Source organism: Maylandia zebra, linkage group LG13, assembly GCF_041146795.1.
Source record: "Maylandia zebra isolate NMK-2024a linkage group LG13, Mzebra_GT3a, whole genome shotgun sequence".
NCBI classification, from domain to species: Eukaryota; Metazoa; Chordata; class Actinopteri; order Cichliformes; family Cichlidae; genus Maylandia; species Maylandia zebra.
Window position 1 is genome coordinate 2,498,236 of NC_135179.1, and position 26,612 is coordinate 2,524,847.

At 45.5% G+C, this 26,612-nt stretch overlaps 1 protein-coding gene across 4 annotated transcripts in view; it reads right to left on the reverse strand.

Annotated features, from left to right (window-relative positions):
• Positions 1 to 26,612, reverse strand: part of LOC106675059 (echinoderm microtubule-associated protein-like 6) — a 66,314-nt gene that overhangs the window by 34,502 nt on the left and 5,200 nt on the right. For all 4 annotated transcript variants that reach the window (XM_076891398.1, XM_076891399.1, XM_076891400.1 and 1 more), the window contains exon 2: positions 6,052 to 6,211. In XM_076891398.1, the coding sequence (XP_076747513.1) occupies positions 6,052 to 6,211 (160 nt within the window). The remainder of the gene's footprint in view (positions 1 to 6,051; positions 6,212 to 26,612) is intronic.

Sequence of the window (26,612 nt, forward strand, 5' to 3'; positions counted from 1 at the left end):
GCTCATCTGCTTCATACGTGCAAAAGCTTAATCCAAGCTGACAGAGGGCGGGGCTCCCTGCTCGATTAGCCTGACGCTCATGTGACGTGTTTGTAAGTGTAAATATAGCAACTCTGCAACATTTCAGATGAACTCAAGTTTATTTCTAACGACCAAACCTTTAAAGCGTTTTCAAAGGTTTGCTTGGAAAGGCTGAGGTCAAACTGCAGGAATGTCTTAAAGGCATAAAGACCTGGATGGCCGCTAACTTTCTGCTTCTTAATTCAGATCAAACTGAGGTTATTGTACTCGGCCCTGAAAATCTTAGAAATATGGTATCTAAGCAGATTCTTACTCTGGATGGCATTACCTTGGCCTCCAGTAACGCTGTGAGGAACCTTGGAGTCATGTTTGACCAGGACATGTCCTTCAATGCACATATTAAACAAATATGTAAGACTGCTTTCTTCCATTTGCGCAACATCTCTAAAGTTAGAAATATCCTGTCTCAGAGTGACGCTGAAAAACTAGTTCATGCATTTATTACTTCCAGGCTGGACGACTGTAATTCATTATTATCAGGAAGTCCTAAAAACTCCCTGAAAAGCCTTCAGCTGATCCAAAATGCTGCAGCAAGAGTCCTGACAGGGACTAGAAAGAGAGAGCAGATTTCTCCTGTTTTGGCTTCCTGTTAAATCCAGAATTCAAAATCCTGCTCCTCACATACAAGGTCTTAAATAATCAGGCCCCATCTTATCTTAATGACCTTGTAGTACCATATCACCCTATTAGAGCACTTCACTCTCGCTCTGCAGGCCTACTTGTTGTTCCTAGAGTATTTAAAAGTAGAATGGGAGGCAGAGCCTTCAGTTTTCAGGCCCCTCTTCTGTGGAACCAGCTTCCAGTTTGGATTCAGGAGACAGACACTATCTCTACTTTCAAGATTAGGCCTCAAACTTTCCTTTTTGCTAAAGCATATAGTTAGGGCTGGACCAGGTGACCCTGAACCCTCCCTTAGTTATGCTGCAATAGACGTAGGCTGCTGGGGATTCCCATGATGCATTGAGTTTTTCCTTTCCAGTCACCTTTCTCACTCACTATGTATTAACAGACCTCTCTGCACTGAATCATATCTGTTATTAATCTCTGTCTCTCTTCCACAGCATGTCTTTATCCTGTCTTCCTTCTCTCACCCCAACCAATCACAGCAGATGGCCCCGCCCCTCCCTGAGCCTGGTTCTGCCGGAGGTTTCTTCCTGTTAAAAGGGAGTTTTTCCTTCCCACTGTCGCCAAAGTGCTGCTCATAGGGGGTCATATGATTGTTGGGTTTTTCTCTGTATCTATGAAGCGCCTTGAGGCGACTTTTGTTGTGATTTGGTGCTATATGAATAAAATTGAATTGAATTGAATTGAAAGGTTAACGGGAAGAATACCTGAAAGGAGCGTCGAGCTGCTGCGCAAACAGACGTCTGCGCTCCTTCAGTGATCAAAGACTCAGCAGATCATAAAGGATTCAGCTTCACAGCAGTCCTCAATAAATCAGCCACAGCCTGCACACTTGATTTATTATTAAGCTGGAGTTATGATTATTTTATTGATTGTGTGTTTATTTTGATTTAGCCTGAGATGTTCAGTCATCCAAAGTCAGTGCCAGGGGCAGAAACTGCTGGCTCAGCATTCACAGAGTCGCCTCACAGCTCAGCAGCAGTGACAGCGTTTTCATTAATATCACTCACGTCCACAGAAACCAGAACCAGTGCAGCTTATTGGCAGTTTCATCACCGTCTGACCTCAACGACACCTTCAGATCTGGTTTTCCAGCAAACGTTTGATGTGTTTTCAGCATCAGACCTTCCAGAGTCGTCCTGCTGTGACGCTCACAAAGACTTCAGCTTTTCCAGGCTCCACGGTTAGAATCACAAATCAAAACCAAAGTAAAAAACAGGTTTTTAGTGTCTTCACTGAGTCCGTCAGGAGCTGACAGCAAGGACCAGGCCAGGTCACTGCTAACACTTATTAACAGGACTAAGAGCAGAATTCCTAATTAACCGCTTAAGCCCCAACGCCCCTGATACGGGGGCAAAAGGTCAGGTAGGTTTGGGGCTTAAGAGGTTAATGGAATTTCATTTTATTTAACTTACAGTGTTTTCCTGTAAATACACGAGAATCAGGAGGAAATAATCCCACCGTCAGGAATTAGAAGTCGTTTGAATTTAAAGGTGATTTTGCAGAAGAAGATTGTCTCATCGTACATCGTAAACACTCGTCAGCCACATCGTGGCGTGCACGAGTCCTTATCTTATAATAAATATGTTGACGTGCACGATGGGTGCTGTATTATTCAGCCGACCTTTACCGCTCTCTCTTTTAATGCTCGACCCAAATCAAATGATTAGTTCTTCTTTCACAATCGCTTTGAAAGGAACGCCTCACTTCCTGTAAAACACCTGGAAGTTAAAGTTAGGCCCCCCCACAGTGTGGCTCCGCCCTGCAGACAACACTGCTTTCATTTCTATATGTTTAAATTCCAAAGATGACGAACCGTCTTCAGACTGAAGGACGTTTGGATGGAAATCTCATCATTAGTGAAGCGATGTTGGGCCGTCGACAGATAACGATGGCGGGTGGCTACAGAGCTGTGGAGCACAGGAGAGCTGGAGGATGATGGTTAAGGTGTTTTCATGTTGACGCTCCCTAACGCACAGAAACGCCACCAAACGGCAGAAAGAGGACAGCGAGAGCACGTCTGAGATGGTCGATGAAGATGGTCCTCAGCTCCGGGTCCACGCCCACCTTCAGGTATTCGGGTATTTTGTAAGCTGAGCTGCACGTGAACAGAGCTGATAAACCCGTCAGCACCATCATCATGTTCTCTGTGAGTGAAGGCGGGTCTGACTCTAAGCTGCTGTTATTTATGATTTCGCTCTGGCTTTACAGCTCTATTGATTTTCTTATTTCAGCATCAGTTGCTGAGAAACAGTTTATTTACCGCGCACGCCGCCCACTCACACCCAGGGTTATTTCATATGTTGGTTTGTGACGCGTTTCATTTTCCCAGCCGCAGGCTGACACGACGGGAGGGACCTGCAGGGACTGGGGGAAGCATTCGTTAGAAGTTATTCTAACGTGTTGACACGACACCGAGTTTGGCGTCTGTGGCGCTGCCGTCAGACGCGGCGCTGCCGGTAAACTCAGAGCGACTCCACCAGGTTTGTTTGCTAAATGAGTCACGGTGGAGTCAGCGGGAGGGAAAAGGAGGCGTATAAAAGCAACTCCAGCACTCCAGGTGGCTGAGAGGGAACTATTTGCTCAGGCTGCACACACACACACACACACACACACACACACACACACACACACACACACACACAGATGAGTGAAATCAAACATGCAGAGAGATGTGCGTGCACATCCCGTACTACATTTAGGTCAGGAGCAGAACGAGACAGTCAATGGCAGAACAAATGGAGCGTCTGCTTCCTGGATTACAGCTCCTGGGAATCTGATCGGACTAAAAAAAGTCCGGGAAGCACGAGGACACGAACGTCACTACACGTACGAGTCTACATGTGATCGCAGAAAGCAACCAATGCTTCAGGAGCAACGCGCTTTAATATTCACATTTACAAAAGCCAGAAATCTGAACCTGGACTTGATCTTGACCCATTTTCAGGTTTCAGAGTCAGCTGATGTCCTTCAGCAGCTTTGCATGATTCACAGTTCAAAGTAATCCTTCTTTATCTCATGAGCCTCAGTGCAGCAGTTGTAACTCCTCCCCTCTCTAAGACAATGTTCTTCTGATTGGCTGTGAACATCCAGCACTGGAGCAGGAGATATGCGACTGCAATGAGTGAAAGGCATCTTTATTAAAACTGCACGTCACGGAGACGAGAGGAAAAACCCACCGGTGTTTAGAGAGCTCATCTTCCACAGTATAAGGAATAATAACGCTGTTTTAATAAAAGCATCACACTGAGGACGGCACTGATCAGCCACGCCTTAAAGCAGACCATCTCCTGCTACTGTTGCTCTTCCTGTTGACCAAAGCACGTCATGAATCGAGCTTGTGCACCGAGGTGTTAATCACAATGTCTGCTAAAGGCTACACGTGCCTCAATATTCAGACTGCAAACGTACAATCAGCCACAGGATGGACGGCTGTTCATATTCTGATCTACTACAACATTAACTGCTGGTTATGACAGAAACACGTCACAGAACGAGCGCTCGACGTTTCTCCGACCCGACGCGCCCGAGAAGACGATCTTTAATCAGCCGTCGGTCAAATTTGAATCAGGTTTTGATTTTCAGGAGCTCCTTTAAAATACTGACAAAGTCATCGGTAACGAGGTTGATTGTTTCTCAGTGTGTTGAAACCAGCCGTGACTTGGGGCTGACCTTTAACCCTGTCCCGCTCTCTGGTCCTGCCTCACTCAAACCGGAGGATAATTTCCTAAATTAATATGATGTTGACTTGAAAAGACTCGAAAGCAGCGACTGAGACCATAAACTGATCAGGAGAGCGCTCACTGAAGTCAGCCGCCCCCTGCTGGCCATTACAGAGGATGTCCATCTGTTAATAAGCTCTGCTCTGTTCTCAGAAAGGGTTTGAGGAGCACGATGAAGAGTTCGAGGAAGCTTTCCAATTGGACTTCCCAGAAATCCAACCAGGCAGGTGGGATGTGCAGGAAAAACAAGTCCCGTCCACAGAGGCGTCACGTCGCAGCTGCTACCATCGTCGGTGTGCGATACTACGGAGCACCTGCAGATGTTTGTGGAGTCCTCAGAGGTGTTTCAGCAGCACGATGGGGTCGCACACAAAGCATTAATAACTGTGCTGATTGACACAGAGAGGAGCCCTGTGAGGACACAAGGGTCTGACACGAACTTTAGCGCGATGTCTGCGTTCTTCTTCCAAAGAATCAAAGTGCATCGTGCCAGAGTCTGAAGACCAGGCGTGCTCGCCTCTGACAGAGCGACCTGCGGTAAATCGATGCAGCTGTAGAGAAAATGATGTGAGGTTGATGCTGTGTGTGAGTTTAGGACAGGTGGGTTGCACCGCACTCATTTTCCACCTTTGACTGTAAGTTACTGAACCAAAGTGATGGATGATGTCATTACTTTTATCATCATCCTCTCAGCTCACTCTGCCCTTTTCCTGCCCCTCCTTCCTCTCACCGAGTCATTCTTCTATGACCTTTGGGTTGATGCAGGACACACACACACACACACACAGATTGATTATTGGGCTTTGACTGACCCCGATAAACTTCATAATGCTTCATTATCTCTGCAGAAAAATTTACTGCCCACAGCCCTGATGGACGACTAAATCTTTGTCACGTTTCTAAAGCGGAAATTTCAAAACTCATCTGACAAAAGCCGCCAGGACACATTCAGCCTCAGAGGTCTGCTTATCGTCACATCAAGCATCATGAGGGCCCCACGGGCAGAGTCATAATCTGGGTCCCAGTAAACCCAAAAAACGGGCCTCAAGTCCTGTTACTAAGCAATAATATCAGTCGACAGCACCGATGACGGCGTTTATGTGGACCACAGATTCCCACTGGGCCACACGGGCTTATTTACTCAAAACCACAGACGGTATCAAAGATGTCACGAAGCCTGAGAGTGCAGCGAGCGCGGGCTGGATGGTCCTTATTTCTAATGTTTTACTCAGTGTGACGCAAAGTGTCGCACTTCTAAAGGAGCAGAAATCTTGTTGCTGTCGCCCCCTGGTGCTCATTAAGAATAATGCAGGACTTTCATCGCTCATGCTTTTTATGCTGGATGTGTTTGTGTTCAGCATAAATGTCAAATCTTTGTCAAAATCCTTCACATAGAAATGATCCCACCAGCTGCAGGGTCTCAGTGTTGAAGATTACATTACACTGCATGCTGTAGATTTAAGGTGGATTATTAATTATTAATGCAGCTCATTCATTCACATGAAAACTAAAGAGTTTCCAGAAAATTTACATTTGATTCCAGCCTTATCTTTAAAAATCATAGTCTTAGACTGTGTGTGTGTGTGTGTGTGTGTGTGTGTGTGTGTGTGTGTGCGCGCGTCACCTGTCCATCAGCGCTGAATGCGAGGCAGGCGATGCCGTGTGTGTGTCCGTCACGCAGCAGTGACACGGTCTGGGCGGTGAAGGTGTCCCACACACACACATACGGATCCTTGCCCACCTGACCCGTCGCCACCAGGGAGCGCTCCGGGTGCAGCGCCAGGCTGAAGGGAGGAAAGAGGCGGAGACGTTAGAAAGACAAAGGACGGAGGGGTGGAGACAGGTAATAACACAGACGACCAATCAGAGAACATATGGCTATAAGGTATACGCAGGAGTAAAGGAGCACTCAAAACTTTACTCAGGCAAACAAAGAGCTGCTTTAAAACTACAACACACGCACGAACATCACAGCAGTGACTGTGGCAGCGTTTTTACATCATTTTAAAGATTTAATGTTGGAACCGATTCGTCACTCGCAGCTTTACGTGATGGATTTGGTGTCACACAGTGGTAGAAGTGATGAATCATCATAAACATGTAGAAATAAACTTTTTAATGAATGTTAGAGTGAAATGTTAAATGCTGTCGTTGTGCTTAAATCTGTAAACCTTGTTTTAACCTGTATGTTTAGAGATTTTTCTGTTCCCCACATCGAGGGTAACAGCACACTGCATGTAAGCTTCTGGTCCTTATTTAGGGAGGATGTTTTACTTCCTGCCCTTTATGGCCTCACCTGTGCTTCTGTGTGGTGAGACTGTTAAAAAGGGGTTGAGTCATATGCAGGGTGAGGGGGAGGTGACCCTTTGCGATCAGCAGGAAGTCACACAAAAACACCCACATGCACACACACACACTGCTGCTCTGAGGATCTGACCAGGCTCCCCTTGCTAGCAAGTTGAGCTGTTTGTCTTTCTTTCTTCACGGGTGATGAGTCTTTGAACCAGCGAGGCCTGCGAGGCGCAGACCCAACAATGATTTCGACGTCTTCCAACAGCGTTGCCTTCGACGGCTGCTCAAGATCACATATCGGGATCGCGTTACTAACGAGGAAGCCGCTCCACGTCCAAGTCACCAAGCGCCGGTTCAGATTCGCCGCTCACATCCTTCGGCTACCGGACCCGAGACCCACCCGTGTCGCGGTTCTGTGGAACCCGAGGAATGGAAAGAGACGGCGAGGAAGACCCAAAATAACTTGGAGGAGTACGTTCCTTGAAGATTCACGCTCGGCCAAGCTGTCATGGGATGAAGCAGCAACTGCCGCGATGGACCGAGTTCGATGGCGTTCTCTTGTCGCCCGATGCGCCGATCGGCGCGGGAGGATCGTTCTTCGTCTCCCGTTCAGAGGGTCAATGTTCTCCTTTGCAGACAGCGCTATAAATACACCTGCTGCTTTAATGGCATCATTATCAGCACACACACACACACACACACACACACACACACACACACACACACACACACAGTCTCATGCTCTGTTATTGTTGTAAAGGTCGTGTTTCGTGACCTTCGCCGAGTCTCCTCACTGTGACCTCACAGACACCAGTTTATTTTCTGTCTCCTGTTGGACAGTTTTGTCCGTCCTCTCAGATCCGGTGTGTGACACTCATGGATCCATTTTGCTGCTGCTGTCAGCCAATCAGCACAGTGAGGCGGGCTGGGCAGTTTTAGCCTGCTGGGATGGAGACGGCACGCGATCCCACAGGAGCTGAAAAACATGGCTGGATAAATGTGGGAACACCGTCCTTATCCTGCTGTCAGTAAGAGGAAAACTGGATTTCTGAGGGGAGGCTTGTTTCAGTCTGATAAAAAGAAGGCTTATTTTGAACTGTGATGGTAAGATAGAGCTGAACATGAGGACAATATTTGTAAAAGTTGAACATTTAATTGTTGACGCTCCTTTTTACCCAGCCTCAGCTCCCGGGGTCGATGGGTCAAAATAAACTGCTCCCATTTCTGGTGCGTTTACATTTTTATGAAATCAGGATGTTATTGTGTCTCCGTGTGCTGGTTCAGAGGATAAACATGAGCATCTGGAGGAACAGCAATAATAATAATAGTACGAACAGATTTACTCACAGGGGCTGATGTTCAACCAGCACGCTCACTGCACTGTGGTACCTGTAGCTTAACCTGAGACCTGTGTGTGTGTGAGTCTGTGTGTGTAGTTCGGAAAGGTCAGTGCATGCAGAGGTGTGTGACACACGGAGCAGCCGTGTATGAAATAATAGAAGCAGAAATAGAACAGGTGTGTCGGCCACGAAGCTCCATTGATCTCAGAGATGGTATCTCTCTCCACACACACACACACACACACACACGCTCAGACGTTCCTTCTCAACCTGCCAGCCAATGAGCCTGCAAGCTGCCGCGGTTGCTATAACAACCGTATTGCCAAGGGCAGGGAAGCTGAGGTCTGAGCATGACAACTGTGGAGCCAAGGTCACACACACACACACACACACACACACACACACACACACACACACACCTGAACACCCGTCTCTACTGGATGATACCCGACAACTTCCAGACGTCTTCTTCTTTGGTTTTTTGTCGTATTTATACTCTACTCTTTATCTCACTGACATTTGATAAAACCGAGCATGTGTGTGTGTGTGTACAGCTACAGAGTTTATACTGGTAAATGGTAAAATGGCCTGCATTTATATAGCGCTTTTCTAGTCCTTAAGGACCCCAAAGCGCTTTACACTACATTCAGTCATTCACCCATTCACACACACACATTCACACACTGGCGATAGCAAGCTACATTGTAGCCACAGCTGCCCTGGGGCGCACTGACAGAGGCGAGTAGAATTCATTTTTACTCAGTAGAAATGAATTCTCTCTCACATCCTTTCACACCCATGAGTCTGAACAGAAGGTCAAAGAAGGCTGTTATGGGCCGGATGACTAATTTACAAAGTATTAGAGAAAAGCAGGCTGGTCTAAAAATAAGAAAATCACCACATAAATGTGCAGCACTCACAGACGGGGGAATATCCTTCACTGTCATGTGAAACCTCCAATCAGAGCCACAGAGTGACACAAGCTTCAGATGTAAACAATGAAGCCAGGGTTAATGTTCCTTAAAGGTACAGTCAGCTTGTTTTTAGTTAAAGTAACATGGTTAGCACGCAGCGACTGAGTTAAACAGCAGCACACACACGCTGACCTCTGACCTGGAACCTAAAACCACACACACAGGCTCACAGGACTGTCTCCAGGTTTGTCTACAGACTCTTAATGAAAGATGAGCATCGTTAAAACTAAAACTGGGCTTTGTGACGACTTGTTTCTGTGTTTCCGTGTCTGCAGTGTAGGGCTGCCACAAACAATTATTTTGATAGTCGACTAATCAGATCATCATCCATTGGACGTAAAATGTACAGCTTATCCGGTCGTTAAGTGATGACGTGACGAATCCTACTTCCGGGTCTAAAGTAGTCTGCGTTTAATATGGCTTTTGTGTTGTTAACATGTTTAATGTTTTGTATTTTCTTCTATTTGATCTCAAAAAGCTCCTAAAACAGTCAGTGATCCCTGTTGACCTCCCTCGGCTTTTATTACCACTAATCATTTATTTAAGCTCAGTTTTTAAAACCTTAGGATGTAACTACAGCCCAGCCCATGCAGCAGTATATGAATGACTAACCTCGTATTGTGGATGGATTATCTCAGTTGTTCTCCTGGCTGAAGTTTGGTCCTTTTACAGCATCCTGCCATGCGATTACATTTGTCCCTGACCACCGAGAACACTCACGTTAACTTTTATCGAGTGGAAAAAAAGTTAGCTTGTTTATATTATGCTAACATAGCTGTGTCGCTAGCGGTCACGTAGCACATCATTATATACCAGCTAGCCCAACTTCAGTAACCCTACAAACGTCACTGCTGTTTATGTTGGAAGTGATAACAGAGCTGTACGTTTTAATTTGTTTCCAAAACCCGGCAGTCAGGACATGCTATATTGTATTTAGATAGAAGCTAGCGAGCTAACTCCCTGCTAACTTCTAACTCCGTTAAATGTCATAAATTCCGTTTTCATGGATGCCTGGATGTTAAACTCAATTGTTACACCTGGTAGAGCAGAACGCTGATCATTTTATTAAAGATGAAAGACTTTAGACAGTTTTTCAACTCTCAGTAATGCCATAGTGATCGTTTGATATATGGACCTGCAGCGGAGTTTAGGCCCAGACACGGCTAGTGACATCAGACTGAACAACCGGATTGCACCAGCAGCATCTGCTCTTATATAACTATCACTAGCTTACAGCTTTAAGTGTGTAAGGTCTGTGCTAACTAAAAATAAAGACAAGATGATCGTTTATTAAATTTAAATGAAATTTGCAGATTGTTTCGGTGAAGTTTAATAAACTCCTTGCTATCTAAAATATAACAGGACACCGGAGTAAATTCTGGAGCATCTCAGACTTCTGATAATCAGCTGTCTGCTTGACGTTTATTCAGCTGTGCAAAAACTATAACTTTAATCTCAGCCAAACCGATTTACTCAGGAACAAATAAAATACTAAAAAAAGCCAAACAATAACATTTTCAAGTTATCTAAGTGACTCATATATCATGTTTAACCTGAGTAGCGGCGGTGGGTTTGAAAACGATCTGCCGGGAGTCCGGTGTTCTCACGGCTCTAGTGACCCTAGCCCCCGGCTAGCTATCGAGCTAGTGGGTAACAGACGTCTCCGAAAACGTCGGAGCGCTTTTGAAAATATGTGGTGTCCTGATAAACTGAGCAGATATTTGAGGTTTACACAGCTACATTCTCGCCTGAAAATATGTCAAACGTTTATTTTGTGACCCAGAAAGAATAATAAGAGTAATATTAAAACTAACTAGCTGCCGCCATTGTTGGAAACTGAGCTGGGCCGCGCTATGAATTCTGGGACACTGCTTCTTCTTCTTCGGGGTTTAACGGCAGCTGGCATCCTTGTACATGCAGTGCTGCCATCTTCTGTTTCAGTCCGTTATTACACTCTTAAATCCTGCTACTTATTCCTGCGTCTTTTGGGATCTTACAAAGCTTCAAACGACGCGTCGACTATTAAATTAGTCGTTGACGATTTTGATAGTCGACTAATCGTGGCAGCCCTACTGCAGAGTGATGCTCCTCCTCTTCTCTAATAACTCATCCTTCTATCATCTCATCCTTGTGTTCTTCATCTCTTTTCACACTCTCTCGCTCACACGTCTCCATCGACTTAACGACTTACATTCAGAGGACTCGGTCCTCACAGTGTGACTTCATTAACAGATTTATGGCCTCACAACATGAGTAACACAAGCCCACACACTCGAGCACTTTGTGGTTATTTATAGCAGCTGCACTGATTTGCTGCTAATCATAGCCTGAGTGTGCAGCCCCGATAATGTGATTAATAAATGATTCACCTGCAGAGAGCGTGTGTCTAAATGTTTGGCACAAGAAAAAGCTGCGAGTGAACGATCGGATGGTTTCTTTCTGCACAAATATTTAATGCTGTTAATGAGCAGATTCATGCTTTAAAGGCTCTGTGAGCAACAGCTCTTTTTTTACAATAATTTGAGCTTTTCCATACATATTACGGAAAATTAAAAACCTTTTATATATTTCATGGAATATTACAAAAATCAGACTTGGATAAAATATGTGTGCTGTGTCTATCCCACTGAAGCCGGGTGGCTGCTGTCTGCAGGAAGCCTGGCCGTGAAGGTGTGTCTGAGGAAACGTTACAGCAGGGTTGGTTGGTTTGTTGCTCTCACAGAGGCACACACACACCCCGACTCAAACATCGGCCCTGACCGCACTGTCATTCATTCACTGTTACACTAACAAACAGGGTCGCCTCTTTCCTGTCCAGAGGTTTACAGATGTGGGTGAAAGGCGGCGATGTTCTGCAGAAAAACAAACGAATCCCTCATGAAAGCCAACTCTCTGATATGGAGGCTCACCTGTGCCGGAATATTCATTTATTCTTTTTAATGAGAATATTATGAGTTCATTTTATATTAAATATTGAAGTTAAATGGGACCGCTGGACAACAGCTGTAAAGGATTTACATTAGTGTGTATTGTGATGTTTGATTGGCTCACCTGTGTGTGACGAGGACACGATGAGAGCGGGAGTCCTTATAATTTTCACGTGAGCGCTGTGGTCATATGCTCAGCTTCATAATTATTCTATAAACGCAGTAACAAACTGTCCGACAGGCTCGGAGCATACGGGGCGTTCTTGGTCTGATTGTGAAAGTTGTTACATTTTCATTACGATCTCTTCAGACAACGTCGACCAAAGAAACCAAAATCGTTACTCTAAATTTGAGGCACATGTTTCATACGTGTGTTGACTGTAAATATGTTGTAATAACGCATCACTCTGACGAATGATGACGTCACTGTTATGGCTATTCGAGGGGTTTATAATTAATCACACGACATGTTTTCCACCTGAGAGCAGAGCTGCATATTTCCCTAAAATGCTCTTATTTTTCTAAATATGCAGCCTGAGGTGTTGGAGGAAGGCTGGGCCTTCGTTTACAGGGATAAGTGACGACGATGATTTTAGTGTAAAGAGTATAAAAGCATCAGCGTCTGCTTCCTGCTGATCAAAGCCTCATCTGAGAGCAACGAAGCGCCGAGCGGCCGCTGCTGCCAGCGGGGAGATCTGACTGAAGAGAGGCAATCTGGGAAACGTTCACATAGGAATTAATTTAAACTGAACACACACACACACACACACACACACACACACACACACACACACACACACACACACACACACACACACACACACACACAGCCAGATAATTTATTATTCATATGGCATTTACAGTATTCATTGGAGGATGTGTGCTCATTCCAGTTTAACTGGCACCATTACAGCTTCTTTCTGTGTGGACAAATGTTCATCCATCAAAGGACATTTGTGCATGATGAGGAGGGCTCACAGATTTATGATTGGAGGGGGGGGGGGGCAGCTCTGCAGAGAGAGGAGCGAGTCTGAGAGAAACAGGAAGTTTATTTATTTCCTACTCCCAGCATGATGAGACTGTAATGAGCTGGAGACGACCGAACGATTTTAACCTCGTTTGCATTCAGCAGCGAATGATGGAGTCTGTCAGCAGTCGACACAAGTATCATCTGAACATGCCAAACAGCATGAAGTCATAAGATCGCTCTGGTTCACAGCTTTGATCAGCGGATTTTCACATTTTTCAATAATAACCACAGAGCGTGTGTGTGCATTAAGAGTACAGCAGGTGCTGCAGTCAGCTGATCTGCTTCACGTCTGTGCAGGCTCTCAGTCATGCTTCACGCCACGTTTCACGTCTCATTGAAGAAGCTTCTTCAGCTCTGAGAGTCTCGGGCATTCAAACCCCAGCGTCTCCATGCAAACAGGAAATGGAAATGGTTCACCTTCAAAATAAATGTTGTGCCATGTAAAACATGTTTTACTTTGAAGGCGAACCTTTTTCGAGTTTTACCACCACTGTGTGAGTGGTTAGTGAGCATTTGCAGACCAACAGAAAAACTACAGGTTACCATGGAAATAGGCTCGTAACCAAAGCAGTCACTGGGTGATTTTTGGTACAGCGCCGTCTTTGCCATTGATGTCGTCCGGCGAGGCTCAGATGCCTGCATGAGCCACTTGTAAACCTGCCGTCTGCTCACTTCATCAACACTGTCCTGATGAAGTGATGTTCTCAGGCACTTGTTTCAGGTCTGACTGAAGAAAACACAGAGTACATTTTGGGAAAGACAGTCCTGTTAGACTGAGACATGTGCTTTATCAAAGCTGATATTCATGCAAATCTGTCCAAAGCTGCAACGATCTCCTGGTTCATCCCTCAGAGGAGCCGTCACCTTTGACCTCGTCGCTACTACAGGCTCCTTTCCATTCTCGTAAACAGCCTGACGCACAGCTCTGAATGAAAAGCATGTAGGTGAGTTTATTTATAGCAGGTGGTGAAATCAGGGCAGCTTCTATAAATAGCCCAGAGGAACTCCTCCTCCTGAGCGTGCTCGCGGTCCTGCATCAAACAATAAAAGCTTGTTTTCCCCGCTCGACCTTGCAGAGATAATTGAGAACACTGGGGAGTCTGCTGGAAAAATATTTCCATAAACCATCTGGACTCTTCTCCTGCTGCTACCAACAGACTCTTACATTCACAAAATTCAGCATATTTACAACAAACTGAAAGGATTTTACAGACAAATGTTTCTGTGCTGGAAACCAGCCGAGACCGAATCAGGTGGAAATGACAGCCAATAACATCTGAAAGGATCCCACCTGACCTCAAAGCATCCAACATAAAAGCAGGTCTCAGAGGCACAAACGCAGTCGAGTCGGTTTTTTAATATCTCATCATTGTTAATTACACGTTGGTTGCACAGTGAGTCGGTTTCCTGTAAGTTTTGCTTGAGTGGACACAGACAGCGACGGGCGGCTGTCACGGATGAACCGACACGCTGGAGCTCACGTCATGCACCGAGAAAATAAAACATTTCATGACTTCAAGTCCTTTCAGTTCAACTCAGGAGTAAGGCACAGCTCGTTATCAGCTAAAGATCCATCTACTATGGAAGAATCACAGGAACAGATTCAAATCTTCTCGTCAGGCTAAAGCGCAGAGCGTGTGGAGGCGGGATTCAGGACTTTAAATGATGATTCGCTTTAGAGAACCCCAACGTGAGCTCCCAGAAGAAGGAGGAGGAAGATGTTACAGGTCATCTTCAAAACGTCTTTTTACCAGGTGGGTGGAGCCAGTCACAGGAAATCTAGATTTCAGGGAGAGGAGCTAAAACAGCTCGTTTCAGACACAGAAGGCTTACTCTGAACTTGATTCATGCAAAGCTACTCCGGGAGAGTCCAACAATAAAAACGCTGAGCTGGAACGAGCAGAGCGGTGTGCTTTACTAGTTTTGAAGCACCTGACAGGTCGGCAGCTTTTATGCAGTATTTTTCTCTCAAAGCTGTGATCACATGACTGAGATCCACACCCAGCAGTCCAGAGCAAGTCTGTAAACCTGGGAGTCGCTGGCAGCGCCGAACAAACCAGTCCTTCTGAAAGTTACTGACCATCAGTCTTTTCAGACTTCAAACCGCCGTCTTCCTCCGTTTGTTCGCAGCTCGGAGGTTTGTCTGTGTAATGGAAGCAGATGATGTCGTCGCTGAGATCGGTTTGGTTTGAGCGCACAGAATCAGATCATCGCTTTGGGGTCGTGTACTTGGGGAAGTGCTGCTTGAATCCCTTCAACGAGAAATGATAGCGACATGCTCTCTGCTGGAGGATCCTCAACAGGCTTGCAGGCAGAGGAAAAGTTTCTGTTGAGTGAAATAAAAAACGTCTCATAAGAGTCTCGGAGGGAGGAAAGAAAGAACCTTTTCCTGACGCTCAGCCATCTTTTCTTTTAAAGGCCACACGGTTCAGTTTCTCTTTCTCTCCTCACAATAAGTAGCTTAAACTCAGCCCCCAGCCCTTTGAGAGCCGCACTGCAGAGTGACATAACACCCCGAGAGGTTTGAGTAAATCTGAGTGTGTCTGAGTGTGCGTGAGTGCCAACAGATCGTGGGAACACTGGCGGCCGCGGGGCAGATTAATGGTGGGATGCTGGACAGATAATTTCTTAGTCATCATCTTAATGAAGACCAGCGAGCTGTGAATCCACGGAGCCACCAGGTCTGCGCCGCACGCTGCCATTTACAGAGTCTGGCAAATGAACAGAAGCACGAAACAAAAGAGCCTTCAAGGAATTATTCCCTCTGCTTTTCACGAGTCATTGAGCAGCGATCTGGAGAGTGAAAACAGCCGCGCTCAACCCAGATTCTCCTCACTCGATCGGAAGGCGCACGCCGCCGGTTATTTATCGAGAACTTGGAATAATCTTAAATTATCGGAGCTTGTATCCCAGTCACGGACAGATTGCTGAATGAGCCCGGGGGGCGTATTTTACATAATGTGTTGCAGTGTTTAGTGCAACGTGTGTGCAGCGGAGTGTCAGCAGTCAGCCGGCCTCTCTTCATCAGCTCGGTGACCTGAATGCTCAGCTGTAGTGTTTCAGCCCACATCGTCACCTGAGAGCCGAAGTGAAACCAGCTTCAACCTCCGGGGCTGGAAAATAAAGCTGAAATGTGCAGTTCCTCTAACGTCCAGCAGAGGCAGCAGTGACTCCCATTTTTAAACTTTAAAGCAGAAATAAACATGTTTACAGCCTGATACACAAACCGCCTCTACTTGCCTCCTTCATAACACCTGTACAGGAGGGAGGAGGCTTTTAGATTTCACCATTATTAGGGGCGTGGCCTCTTTGACTGACAGGTGGATGGTGACACAGGTGGCTGTAGCTGCTAGCTTCACCTGAACTGCACCTGTGGGCTGTGTTTGTGCTGTTTGTAATTATCTGACCAATGACATGTGCATGTTGTTGCTGCACACCTGCAGCATGCACACAGCAGATTGAGATTATTGTGTGATAATAGGCTCTGAGTTTGGACGTGCATCATCAAATGTGACTTTTAGATTTCTTCAGTTTTAAACGGCTGACAAAAACAAGCTCGCCCATCCATCTCGTCCCAGTTATCCCATTCAGGGTCGTGGGGGTGCTGGAGCCTCTCCCAGTTGTCACAGGCTGAGAGGCGGGGTACACCCTGGGCAGGTCTCCAGCCTGTCGCAGAGACACAAACATTCACACACTGATTCAGAATCACCAGTTAACCTCACACGTGTGCCTTTGGACTGTGACAGGAAGCCCGAGAGAATCCAATGCTAACATCACACAACCAGAAATAAGCTCACAGAAATGCAAAATAACCAAAAAAGGCACAAAAAGGAGAAAACACGACTCCAAAGACGCTGCAAACAAAACATCTGCTGCAAACTTTACTTCACACGAGAGCCAGCAGCATCTCTGCAACCGTGAACGCATCACTGACCACTCAGCCGCTAACTACAACAACAACACTAACTCCCATCTTCATCCCGCCTGATCAGCTCTGCCACTTCCTGTTGAGAAGGAAATGAGCTACTCTTTGCTTCACACACACACACACACACACACACACACACACACACACACACACACACACACACACACACACACACACACACACACACACACACACACACACTGCCTGCGGTGTCCCTGCTAGTTAGCGTTAGCTGCTCAACTGGTTGGTTTAGTGGTTGCTGATGATGCTCATGATGCTGCTGATGATGATGATGAGCCTGCAGGTCTGACTGCCTCTCTGCTTTCTGTGCTAGCAGATGCATGAAGTCCAGCCCTCCTTCATCCAGCAGGGACGTCTACACAGTTTCATTTAAGTCCCCTTGTCTGTAGTTTCTTTGCTCTAATCGCTTCCTGCAAACTGTTGTCTGTGAGGTAAGAGGACAAACACCGGGCGCAGCTTATCCACTGAAAGGCGGCTCATCGGGCAAGCAACTAACACCAGAACCCAGACGTCCTAAAAACCCTACAGATGCACAGAAACTGCTGCTCAGGGAGGAGGGTGAAGGAGGCTTCATCAGAGCACATTTACTGTAAACCAGTGCAGCGTGTTTGGAAGATGCTCTGAAGCTTTGCTGCTGTAAAACCAACAGGAACAGCCGTCTGCTCTGAGCAGGTCATAGACTGTATATCAAAGATGGACAGCTTAATATGACCTAGTATGATGTGCAAATTAATGTGTGTTACTATCACACATAGTACAAAATACTAATACAAACATGTAAAGAATAAAGTAAGTGTGCATGCAAGTGACAAATTTAACCACAGCGTGTGTGTGTGTGTGTGTGTGTGTGTGTGTGTGTGTGTCGGGAGGGATTTGAATGTTGTCCTGGATGTGACACTAACAACTTTTCCACAGCTTCTCTCTTGGGGCTTTGATTTATCAATGTTCAGCGTTTCTGTAAGAAATGGCAGAGAAACAGTTTGTTTTCACTCATGTTTACAGTTTAAGAGAAGAAGCTGTGATTGTTCAGAGCCTCTAATATCAAAGAGAGAATTTATGTCCGTACGAGGCCTCAGTCTGATGTGGGTGTGATCTTATCAGACACAAATATCACAGAAATGCTGCAAAACTGAAAAATATCAAACATGCTGATTAAAAATATGAATCATGGTTCATTTTTAACCCTCTAAAGCCGGTCGGAGCGGGCACGCTCCGTTTTGCGTAACTATTTTTAAATCCCTGTAGAACCGGAACCACGTAAGTTAGCGCAATAAATTTTTTTTGCATGTGAAACCGTAGGAGTTGTACTTACATCTTATGCCATCAGCTTGTCCTCGGTCACAGTTTCCTTCCACATATAGCTTTGCAAAAATTGCATAAAAAGCGCTTGCAGGAACAAAAACATAATATCTATCGCATGTCCGCCATTACTTGCCCGAAACCGGAAGTGACATCATTTTCACGGAAATGTCGTTTTTTTTACCTTCAGGGACTTATAAGCCTATACTGGTGTTTTTAAAAGTTATGTTTGACTTAATGACTTTCTGTATGTTTCTGTGATGCTTAGAACTCGAGTTCCACTGCTGGAAATAGTTTATTTTGATGCACATGCTGGTTTTTTTGTTGTTGTTTTTACAAATTTGCATTATAATATTTATTTTCGTTTTTCCTGCAGTATATAAAAATTGGTGTATCTCAAAAATAAAACTATGAAGACACTTAACTCATTCACTGCCATTGACGTCTATGGCCGTCAATTGCAGTGAATGAGTCAATGGGTTTAACTCATTCACTGCCAATGGCTGGCAGTGAATGAGTTAAAATAAATTTCCTGTTGTTGGAAACTATTTTTTTCAACTTCAACTTTTTTGTATTTGGGCTATAACGGTTGTATAGCAACTTGAAATGCTCCCAAAAATGGCACTACAGCAAGTAAAAAGATAAAGATAACCGGACTTGGTTCTACGGCAGGTCTTAAGGGGTTAAGAGACAGAGAGTAAAGTGGACGGTACAACCTTGGTTTTAATAGCAAACTCATTGTAACCTGGAACGGTACAAACGTGACTCCCCAGGATTGATTTTTAGTTTTCCACTGGGTTCTGTTGCTAGTTATTTAACATAAACTAATGTAGGGGGTCTGTCAGGGTATCCACACAGACAATAATATAATAATAAAAAATACATTTTATTTAAAAGCCCCTTTCAAGTCACCCAAGGACACTTAACAATAGAACAATGACAACGAAGAACAATGGAAAACAAAAAGCACAAGATAAAATAAACAATAAGTTCACAGTGAATATGCAGATTTGAACAGATGGGGGTCTCAGAATATCTGGGGGCTTCACCACCAGCTTTTAGCTCTGCTTCCCATGGTGCTGAGGCGCAAAGAAGGCACAGAAAGCTGGATAGAAGAAGAAGATTGAAGTGTTTAAGAGATCAGAAAGGTAAAATGGAGCGAGGACATGAAGGGCATTGAAGGTGAGCAGAAGAAGTTTGTATATTATCTGGAATTTCACAGGGAACCAGTGAACCTGAAGAAGGGGGGAGGGGGTCTGGAAGCAGAGTTTTAAACAGCTGAAGCTTATGGAGGGATTTTTGGGGGAGACCATGCAAGAGAGAATTCAAACAGTCAGTGTGGAAGCTAACAAGACTGTGGACAAGGATGGACGTAGACGTGGTGGAAGAGAAGGACGTTATCTGGTAGGTCTTAAAAGGTTAAGACAGACAGGACTCGCTCTCTGCCTCTGGATGACCAGTTTGTTTTACTCAGTCAAGCAGAAATACCATCAAAGCTGCACAGCAAACATAATGATGTCCTTTGGTTTGGTTTAGTGCTTCCTTTGTGTGTGTGTGTGTGTGTGTGTGTGTGTGTGTGTGTGTGTGTGTGTGTGTCAGTTGGTCGGTCAGGTTCTACCTGCAGGCAACCAACAGGAAGTGGGACAAGGGAAAGACAGAAAGGCGAGAGCAGGGGACGAGAGAAATAGAGTCAGATCCTTCATTCGTCAACAAAATGATGCAAAAACACAACAAATTCAGATTTGATGATGTGAAGTCTGCATTTAGCAGACAGCAGTACTTCATCACTGTAGTGAGGTCAGTCTTAGAGCTGGAGGCGAGTGCACGGTAGGCTACACGCTGCCTGTACGCAGAGCTGGTGCCGTTAGACGCTCTGTGTGGTGCGGGTGTGGTCTCTGACCCGCTGTGGAGGAGGGGTGGCACGGTGAGCTTCCGGGGCGGCACGGAGGCGGGGCCGAACAGGTGTTTGGGACGAGTGACTGATTGTGACTCTTCTTATGTTTCAGTGACAGTCGAGGAGGGAGAGCGGAGTGACCACTGAGTGGGAGTGTCTGCGTCCCGTGCATTAAGCCGAAACCAGATCACACCCTCTGTTCGTAGCCTCACCTACAGCCACGATCCAAGAGGGGTGTCGAGAAGAATCGCAGATAAGAGGAGGCAGACTATCTGACTGGGACGCCTCCGAGCTGGGGTGCAGGGATTCTGCCTGACAGCTTGGGAACACCTCAGCGTGGGGACTGGAGAACTGGTGCCAGAGGAACAACCTCCTTCTAAACGTCAGTAAGACAAAGGAGCTGATAGTGGACTTCAGCACTAAGCAGGAGAGGAACTACCAGACCCCCGTCATCAACGAGTGCCCAGTGGAGAGAGTGGACAGCTTCAAATACCTCAGAGTTCACATCACGCAGGACCTGTCATGGTCCTGTCACATCAACACCGTGGTGAAAAAGGCCCGACAGCGTCTCTACCACCTCAGACGCTTGAGAGACTTCCAACTGCCCTCCAAGGTGCTCAGGAACTTTTACTCCTGCACCATAGAGAGCATCCTGGCGGGAAACATCTTAACCTGGTTCGGGAACAGCACCATGCAGGACAGACGAGCTCTACAGAAGGTTGTGCGGTCAGCTGAGCGCACCATCCGCTCCGAGCTCCCTGACCTGCACTCAATCTACAGCAGGCGGTGCTGGACCAAGGCCAGGAAGATGGTGAAGGACCTCAGCCATCCCAACAACAGACTGTTCTCTCTGTTGAGGTCAGGAAAGCGATTCCGCTCCCTGAAGACCAACACAGAGAGACTGAGGAGGAGCTTCTTCCCGCAGGCGATACGGTCTCTCAATCACACCACCACACAGTCCTGACCCACACATATGGTTCTTACACACACTGGACATTTGTTTACACTAGTGGCCACTGCACAACTACACTGCGTGGTCATCTAATCTAATCACTTTGTCACAAGTCACTTAAATAAATCACTTTAAGCATATTTGCACTGCACAAGACACTTACACATGTGGATTGCACAACACTGGACATTATATTTCTTCATTTCCACTTAATACTGTACAGCTGCTGTTATTCTATATTTCTTCATATATTTTTATATATTTCTATATTGTGTATTTTGTTGTACAGTTATTTTATTTTTAACTTGAATTTTTATATTTTATTCCTTCCTAGTTAAATTTACCCTTCATTTTAATTTTCATATTTATTTCCTCTCCTATTCATAGTCTTTTTTTCTTTAGGTCACGAGCAGTTGTCTAAGCATTTCACTGCATATTGTACTGTGTATGACTGTGTATGACTGTGTATGACTGTGTATGACTGTGTATGAGACAAATAAAATTTGAATTTAAATTTGACTGGGGGACACTGAGGACTAGCTCTTGAGTCCAAGCCAGCTGGACCTCCTTTAAATTCTCCCACCTGAACACCTGATCAAAGGTAACAGCCAAGAGTTTCCGTTACTATGGGAACAAAGTTGTCAGGTACACATATCAGAGCTTCAATTTTTTTTTTAAATTCAGATAATTTGCTGCAATCAGTTTCATTATAAGATGAATGCAGTGCCAAAGGACATATAGGTAGGTCCCAGGACCGAGCCCTGAGGCACACCACAAGAAAACCAGTCGAGAGCTGACCCAGAGACGACCACCCAGGTTCTAAGTCTCTCAATCAGTATCCTACGATCAGCAGGCAGCAGACAGATGCAAGAGTACCAGGGCTGAATATTCACCTTTATTTCTGCGCATTAAAATATCATTTGAAACTCGAGGAGGAGGCGTTTCATTGGAGAGCACTCGACTGAAATTTAACTAAAATGAGCAAAAATCTCACAACAACATCCCTCAAACACATCAATGATGCGTTTAGTATTTGGGCTGAATTTAAAAAGGCACATGCTGTGGACATGTGAGAAAACAAAGCTATACAATAAGACCTCAAACTTGAACACTGGTCAGAGTGTCAGAGCGTGCAGGAAGATCTTTACAGTCTGAGTCGGACTCGTGGAAAAGATGAAAAGCACGAAGCTGAAGGGAACTGAGATGTGAGAGCTGGAAATGTGAGCTGTGTGCAGCAGCAACCAGCGGCTGATAATTGCTGCCATTCAGCAGCCGCCTGTGCTTCTCTACAGAGGAACATAAAGGCTGATCGCCCTGCAGGAGGCCGCGGCCATGAAAGAGCCAATGAAAGAAAAAGACAGTCCCGCTCTCGCTCTTTCAGAAAAACTCAACGTGGATTTAATGCGTCTACATGGAGCCTGCAATTACTGCGGCGATCCATCAGGCAGGCGGGGAGGGGGGACGAGTGCAGTCATGATTCAGAGCTTTCAGCAGAAGCCACTGCACAATACCGGCACGAAGGAAAGAGTCAGCGCTAAAAGTCACTGTGAGGCTGTGTGACATCACTCTGTTTACTGCGGTTGGTACAAAACAGATGAAGAGTTTAATGTGTAATCGTTACTTTCTGGGTCATAAATAGAAAATACAGAGTAAACATCTCAACTCTCAGGTCTCCATATTTCTGCATCGTCACGGTGATTTTGAGGAACAGTGACCGAGTCAACGATCACCAAGACTAAAGGTCAAAGTTTCACCTGCTCGAAGCCACATCGAACACTTTTACTTTAAACATTAGACCTTCACACGGCTCAGTCGCACTACAGTGAAAACAGGAAGCTCCGATCTACTAGAACAAAAAGAAAATCAGCGGTACCCTGATGTTTGAACGTTTTCACATTAGGCGCCTGATTGCTAACAGGCAACCTGTCTCCAAGCAACTGCAACCCGACAGACTGACTGATGAAGGTTGGCAAATATTTGGCGTCTAGTTTTCAAACGCAGAAGATTTTCAACATGTTGCAGTCAGCTGCGATGCTCAAATGGTTGTATACTGGTTACAAAAACAAGGCTGCAGTAAAACTCCAGTCCTGCAGCAACGACGCTGTTATGGGTGGAGGAACAGGTGTGGGGTTCTAGCTGCACTCTTAGGCCCACATAACCGCAAACACTAGGTTTGTTATGAAAAAGTGCTGTGAGTATTTACAGAGAGAGCAAAGTATGTCTTGATGCATCCTCAGTCATCCAGGTAAGGAAATCCCAAAAGGTTGATTCTGTTCATCTGGATGTTTTCATTGGGGGAAACGTTTGGTCATCATCCTGGTGACTCCTTCAGTCTCAGCTGACTGCAGGTTTCCAACCTTATAAACAGGACATTTGCATAATGACTGAAACCAGCCCACTGAAGGAACAATGGGCTGGGAGCTCAGTTTATGATTATTAATGTGCAAATTCTCATGACCACTGATCAAAGACCACTGATCAATCGCCATGATCGTGGGTGCGATCGTGGCTCAAGAGTCGGGCGTTCGCCTTGTAATCGGAAGGTTGCCGGTTCGAGCCCCGGCTCCGACAGCCTGAGTCGTTGTGTCCTTGGGCAAGACACTTTACCCGTTGCCTACTGGTGGTGGTCAGAGGGCCCGGTGGCGCCAGTGTCCGGCAGCCTCGCCTCTGTCAGTGCGCCCCAGGGTGGCTGTGGTTACAATGTAGCTGCCATCACCAGTGTGTGAATGGGTGGATGACTGGATGTGTAAAGCGCTTTGGGGTCCTTAGGGACTAGTAAATTATGGATTTCCTGCTCAAATCCAAACCACTGCACTGGCTTTGGTCACCTGATGATGCTCCCAGTATAACACAGACTCCATACAGGAACCAAAACCAGCAGTGATGTGGCTTCAATCATCTGTGCTGTGTTGGTAATCAACTGAAGCACAAAAATAAAAAGTAAAAGATTTTACTTAATAAAGCGTGCCCTGATTGGTTCTTCATAATCAAAGGGTGCTGAAGATCATGTCTGAAAGCTGGAGCCAAACCAGAGGTGGACACAAACAAACCTGCTGAGGAACAGAGTGGAAAGAAGATGATCTGGAGCCCAGTGGGAGATTTAAAATGAACACATGCAAGAAAATCCTCAAACATCTGGCAGCAGAAGAAATTCTGCATGAAGAGTGATCCAAACTTTCTACGAGCTGTTCCAGAACACCTTCTGATGACGGGGTGAAGTTACTTTGCACAGAAGATTCAACATTTATTCCACAGGGGCGACTTCAAAGACGACAAAATGTTTGCTAATCCAAATGTGTCAAAAAAAGCTAACCGTTGCCTTGTGATGCACTTTTGTCCCACGTGATTTTGAACGTGTCCTGGAACCTCGTCGCTTCAGGCTGCGCCAAACTGCTGAGCGGGCGACCGGTGCTTTTATTGTGGCGGGGCTGTCGCTGACTGGGCTGACTGAAAAGCAAACGTAAATGGTTTCGCGGAGAGCAGCCGCCACTCAGCACACACGAACTCCATCAGAGGACACAAACCTGGCATCAGAGTGTCAGCACAGCTCATTTCCATCTGAGCCATCATCACGCTTTTCACTTTTCTCTTTAGCAGACGCAACAAAAATGTACAGGAAGTGCACAAACAGGAAAAACTTTACTTAGTTTGACCTTAAAAACATGAAACTGTGACTTCATTTCACATGATGATAAACTCTGATTTAATAAAGTGTCAAAGCAAAGACAGACTCTACAGTAAATCCTTTACAGACTCTGATGTGTGACCTGAACTAAGACGCAAGAAAAAAAACTTATGTAACTTAAGATTTGAGGCTTTTTTAGTTTCTGATTGATGAATATATCGTCCCACACTTTGAAACAGCTTTCAGACTTTTACTTATAGTTTATAGTCTAAGGCTACGTTCACACTGCAGGCGAAAGCGCATCAAATCCGATTTTTTTGACCCTATGCGACCCATATCCGATCATGGTCTGACAGTGTGAACGGCACAAATCCGATATTTTCAAATCCGATCTGGGTCACTTTCGTATAATAATAATAATAATGATACTTTATTGATCCCCATGGGGAAATTACTTGTTTTTCTCTGCATTTGACCCATTCACTCAGTGAAGCAGTGGGCAGCCCACTAAGCAGGCGCCCGGGGAGCAGTGTGTAGGGACGGTACCTTGCTCAGGGGTACCTCAGGGTAGCCGTTAAGTGGATTCGAACCGCCGACCTTCCGATCATGGGGCGACCACTTTACCTACTGAGCTATCCCTGCCCCCTGTATGTGGTGCTGAATCCGATACATATCCGATGTTTTAGAAAGCGACTGCTGTTTGATGGTCATGTCGCATTAAATCCGTCTTTTACGTCACTGACACAAGACGGACGCCAATTATGAGCGCCGGAGAAGACATCGCGAACGCTTCCTGGCCATCCAGTGTAGATGTCAGTGAAACTGTTGGTAAGACAACGTGAACATTTTATTTGTACTGTATAATCTGCAGATTCTGACAGAAATCTGCAGCTATCCTTTGAAGCAGCGCTCCTCTAAAACAGCAATAAGGATCATTATTAGGTTATTTACATTATTATGTAAATAACAAAATAACTTAAAGCAAAAATTGGGAAACGTAAAGTCCAAAGTCTTTATATTAAGGGCCATCAGTCAAACAATACTGTTGCTCTGGGTCTAAACAGAGCGCGTTGTGTGTGACGTCTCGTTTTGCGCATGCGGCCGCTTTGAGCGTTCACACTAGAGCGCGTTTGCTGTCGCATTTTATTTGTAGTGTGAACGAACAGACAAAAAAATCAGATTTGATCAAAAAATCGGAATTGAGCATCAAGACCTGCAGAGTGAACGTAGCCTTAGTGACTCATTGAGAAAATAACCTGCAGACCGTCTGCAGCCCTGAACTAAACATGTGACTAAACATGTGACCTGCTGGTTGAAGCTTTTCCCAAACTGCTCTGTGTTTGTTCGTGCACCCTGCAAGAAGAGCTTTGCATGACATGCAGTTAAAAATAATGCCTCTGTGTCTAATCCTGCTACGCTGTGGAGCCCATCGGCTCCTCCTGTCTGAAACAAGCTACTGAAGGCCTCAGTCACTCAACCTGGCAACCACCGGGTTGCTAGGGAAGAAATGAAAACGTCCCAACTGGTTGCCAGTTGTTGCTAGATCAGTGCAGCAAAAATCTCATGATTGTTTTTTCTCCCCTCACCTCCAACCAATCACAGCAGATGGCCCCGCCCCTCCCTGAGCCTGGTTCTGCCAGAGGTTTCTTCCTGTTAAAAGGGAGTTTTTCCTTCCCACTGTCGCCAAAGTGTTGCTCATAGGGGGTCATATGATTGTTGGGTTTCTCTGTGTTATTGTACAGACTGTGTGAACTCTTTTGATTGGTCTTTGGTCAGGAACAGATCGCCGTGGTGTTAAGAAGAGTGCAACACAAACTGGAAACAGACCGTTTGCGGTCCGAGTAAAAACAATGGCTTCAACAGTAAGCCAGAGCTTTTATTTTGAAAGTAAACACTGGTATCT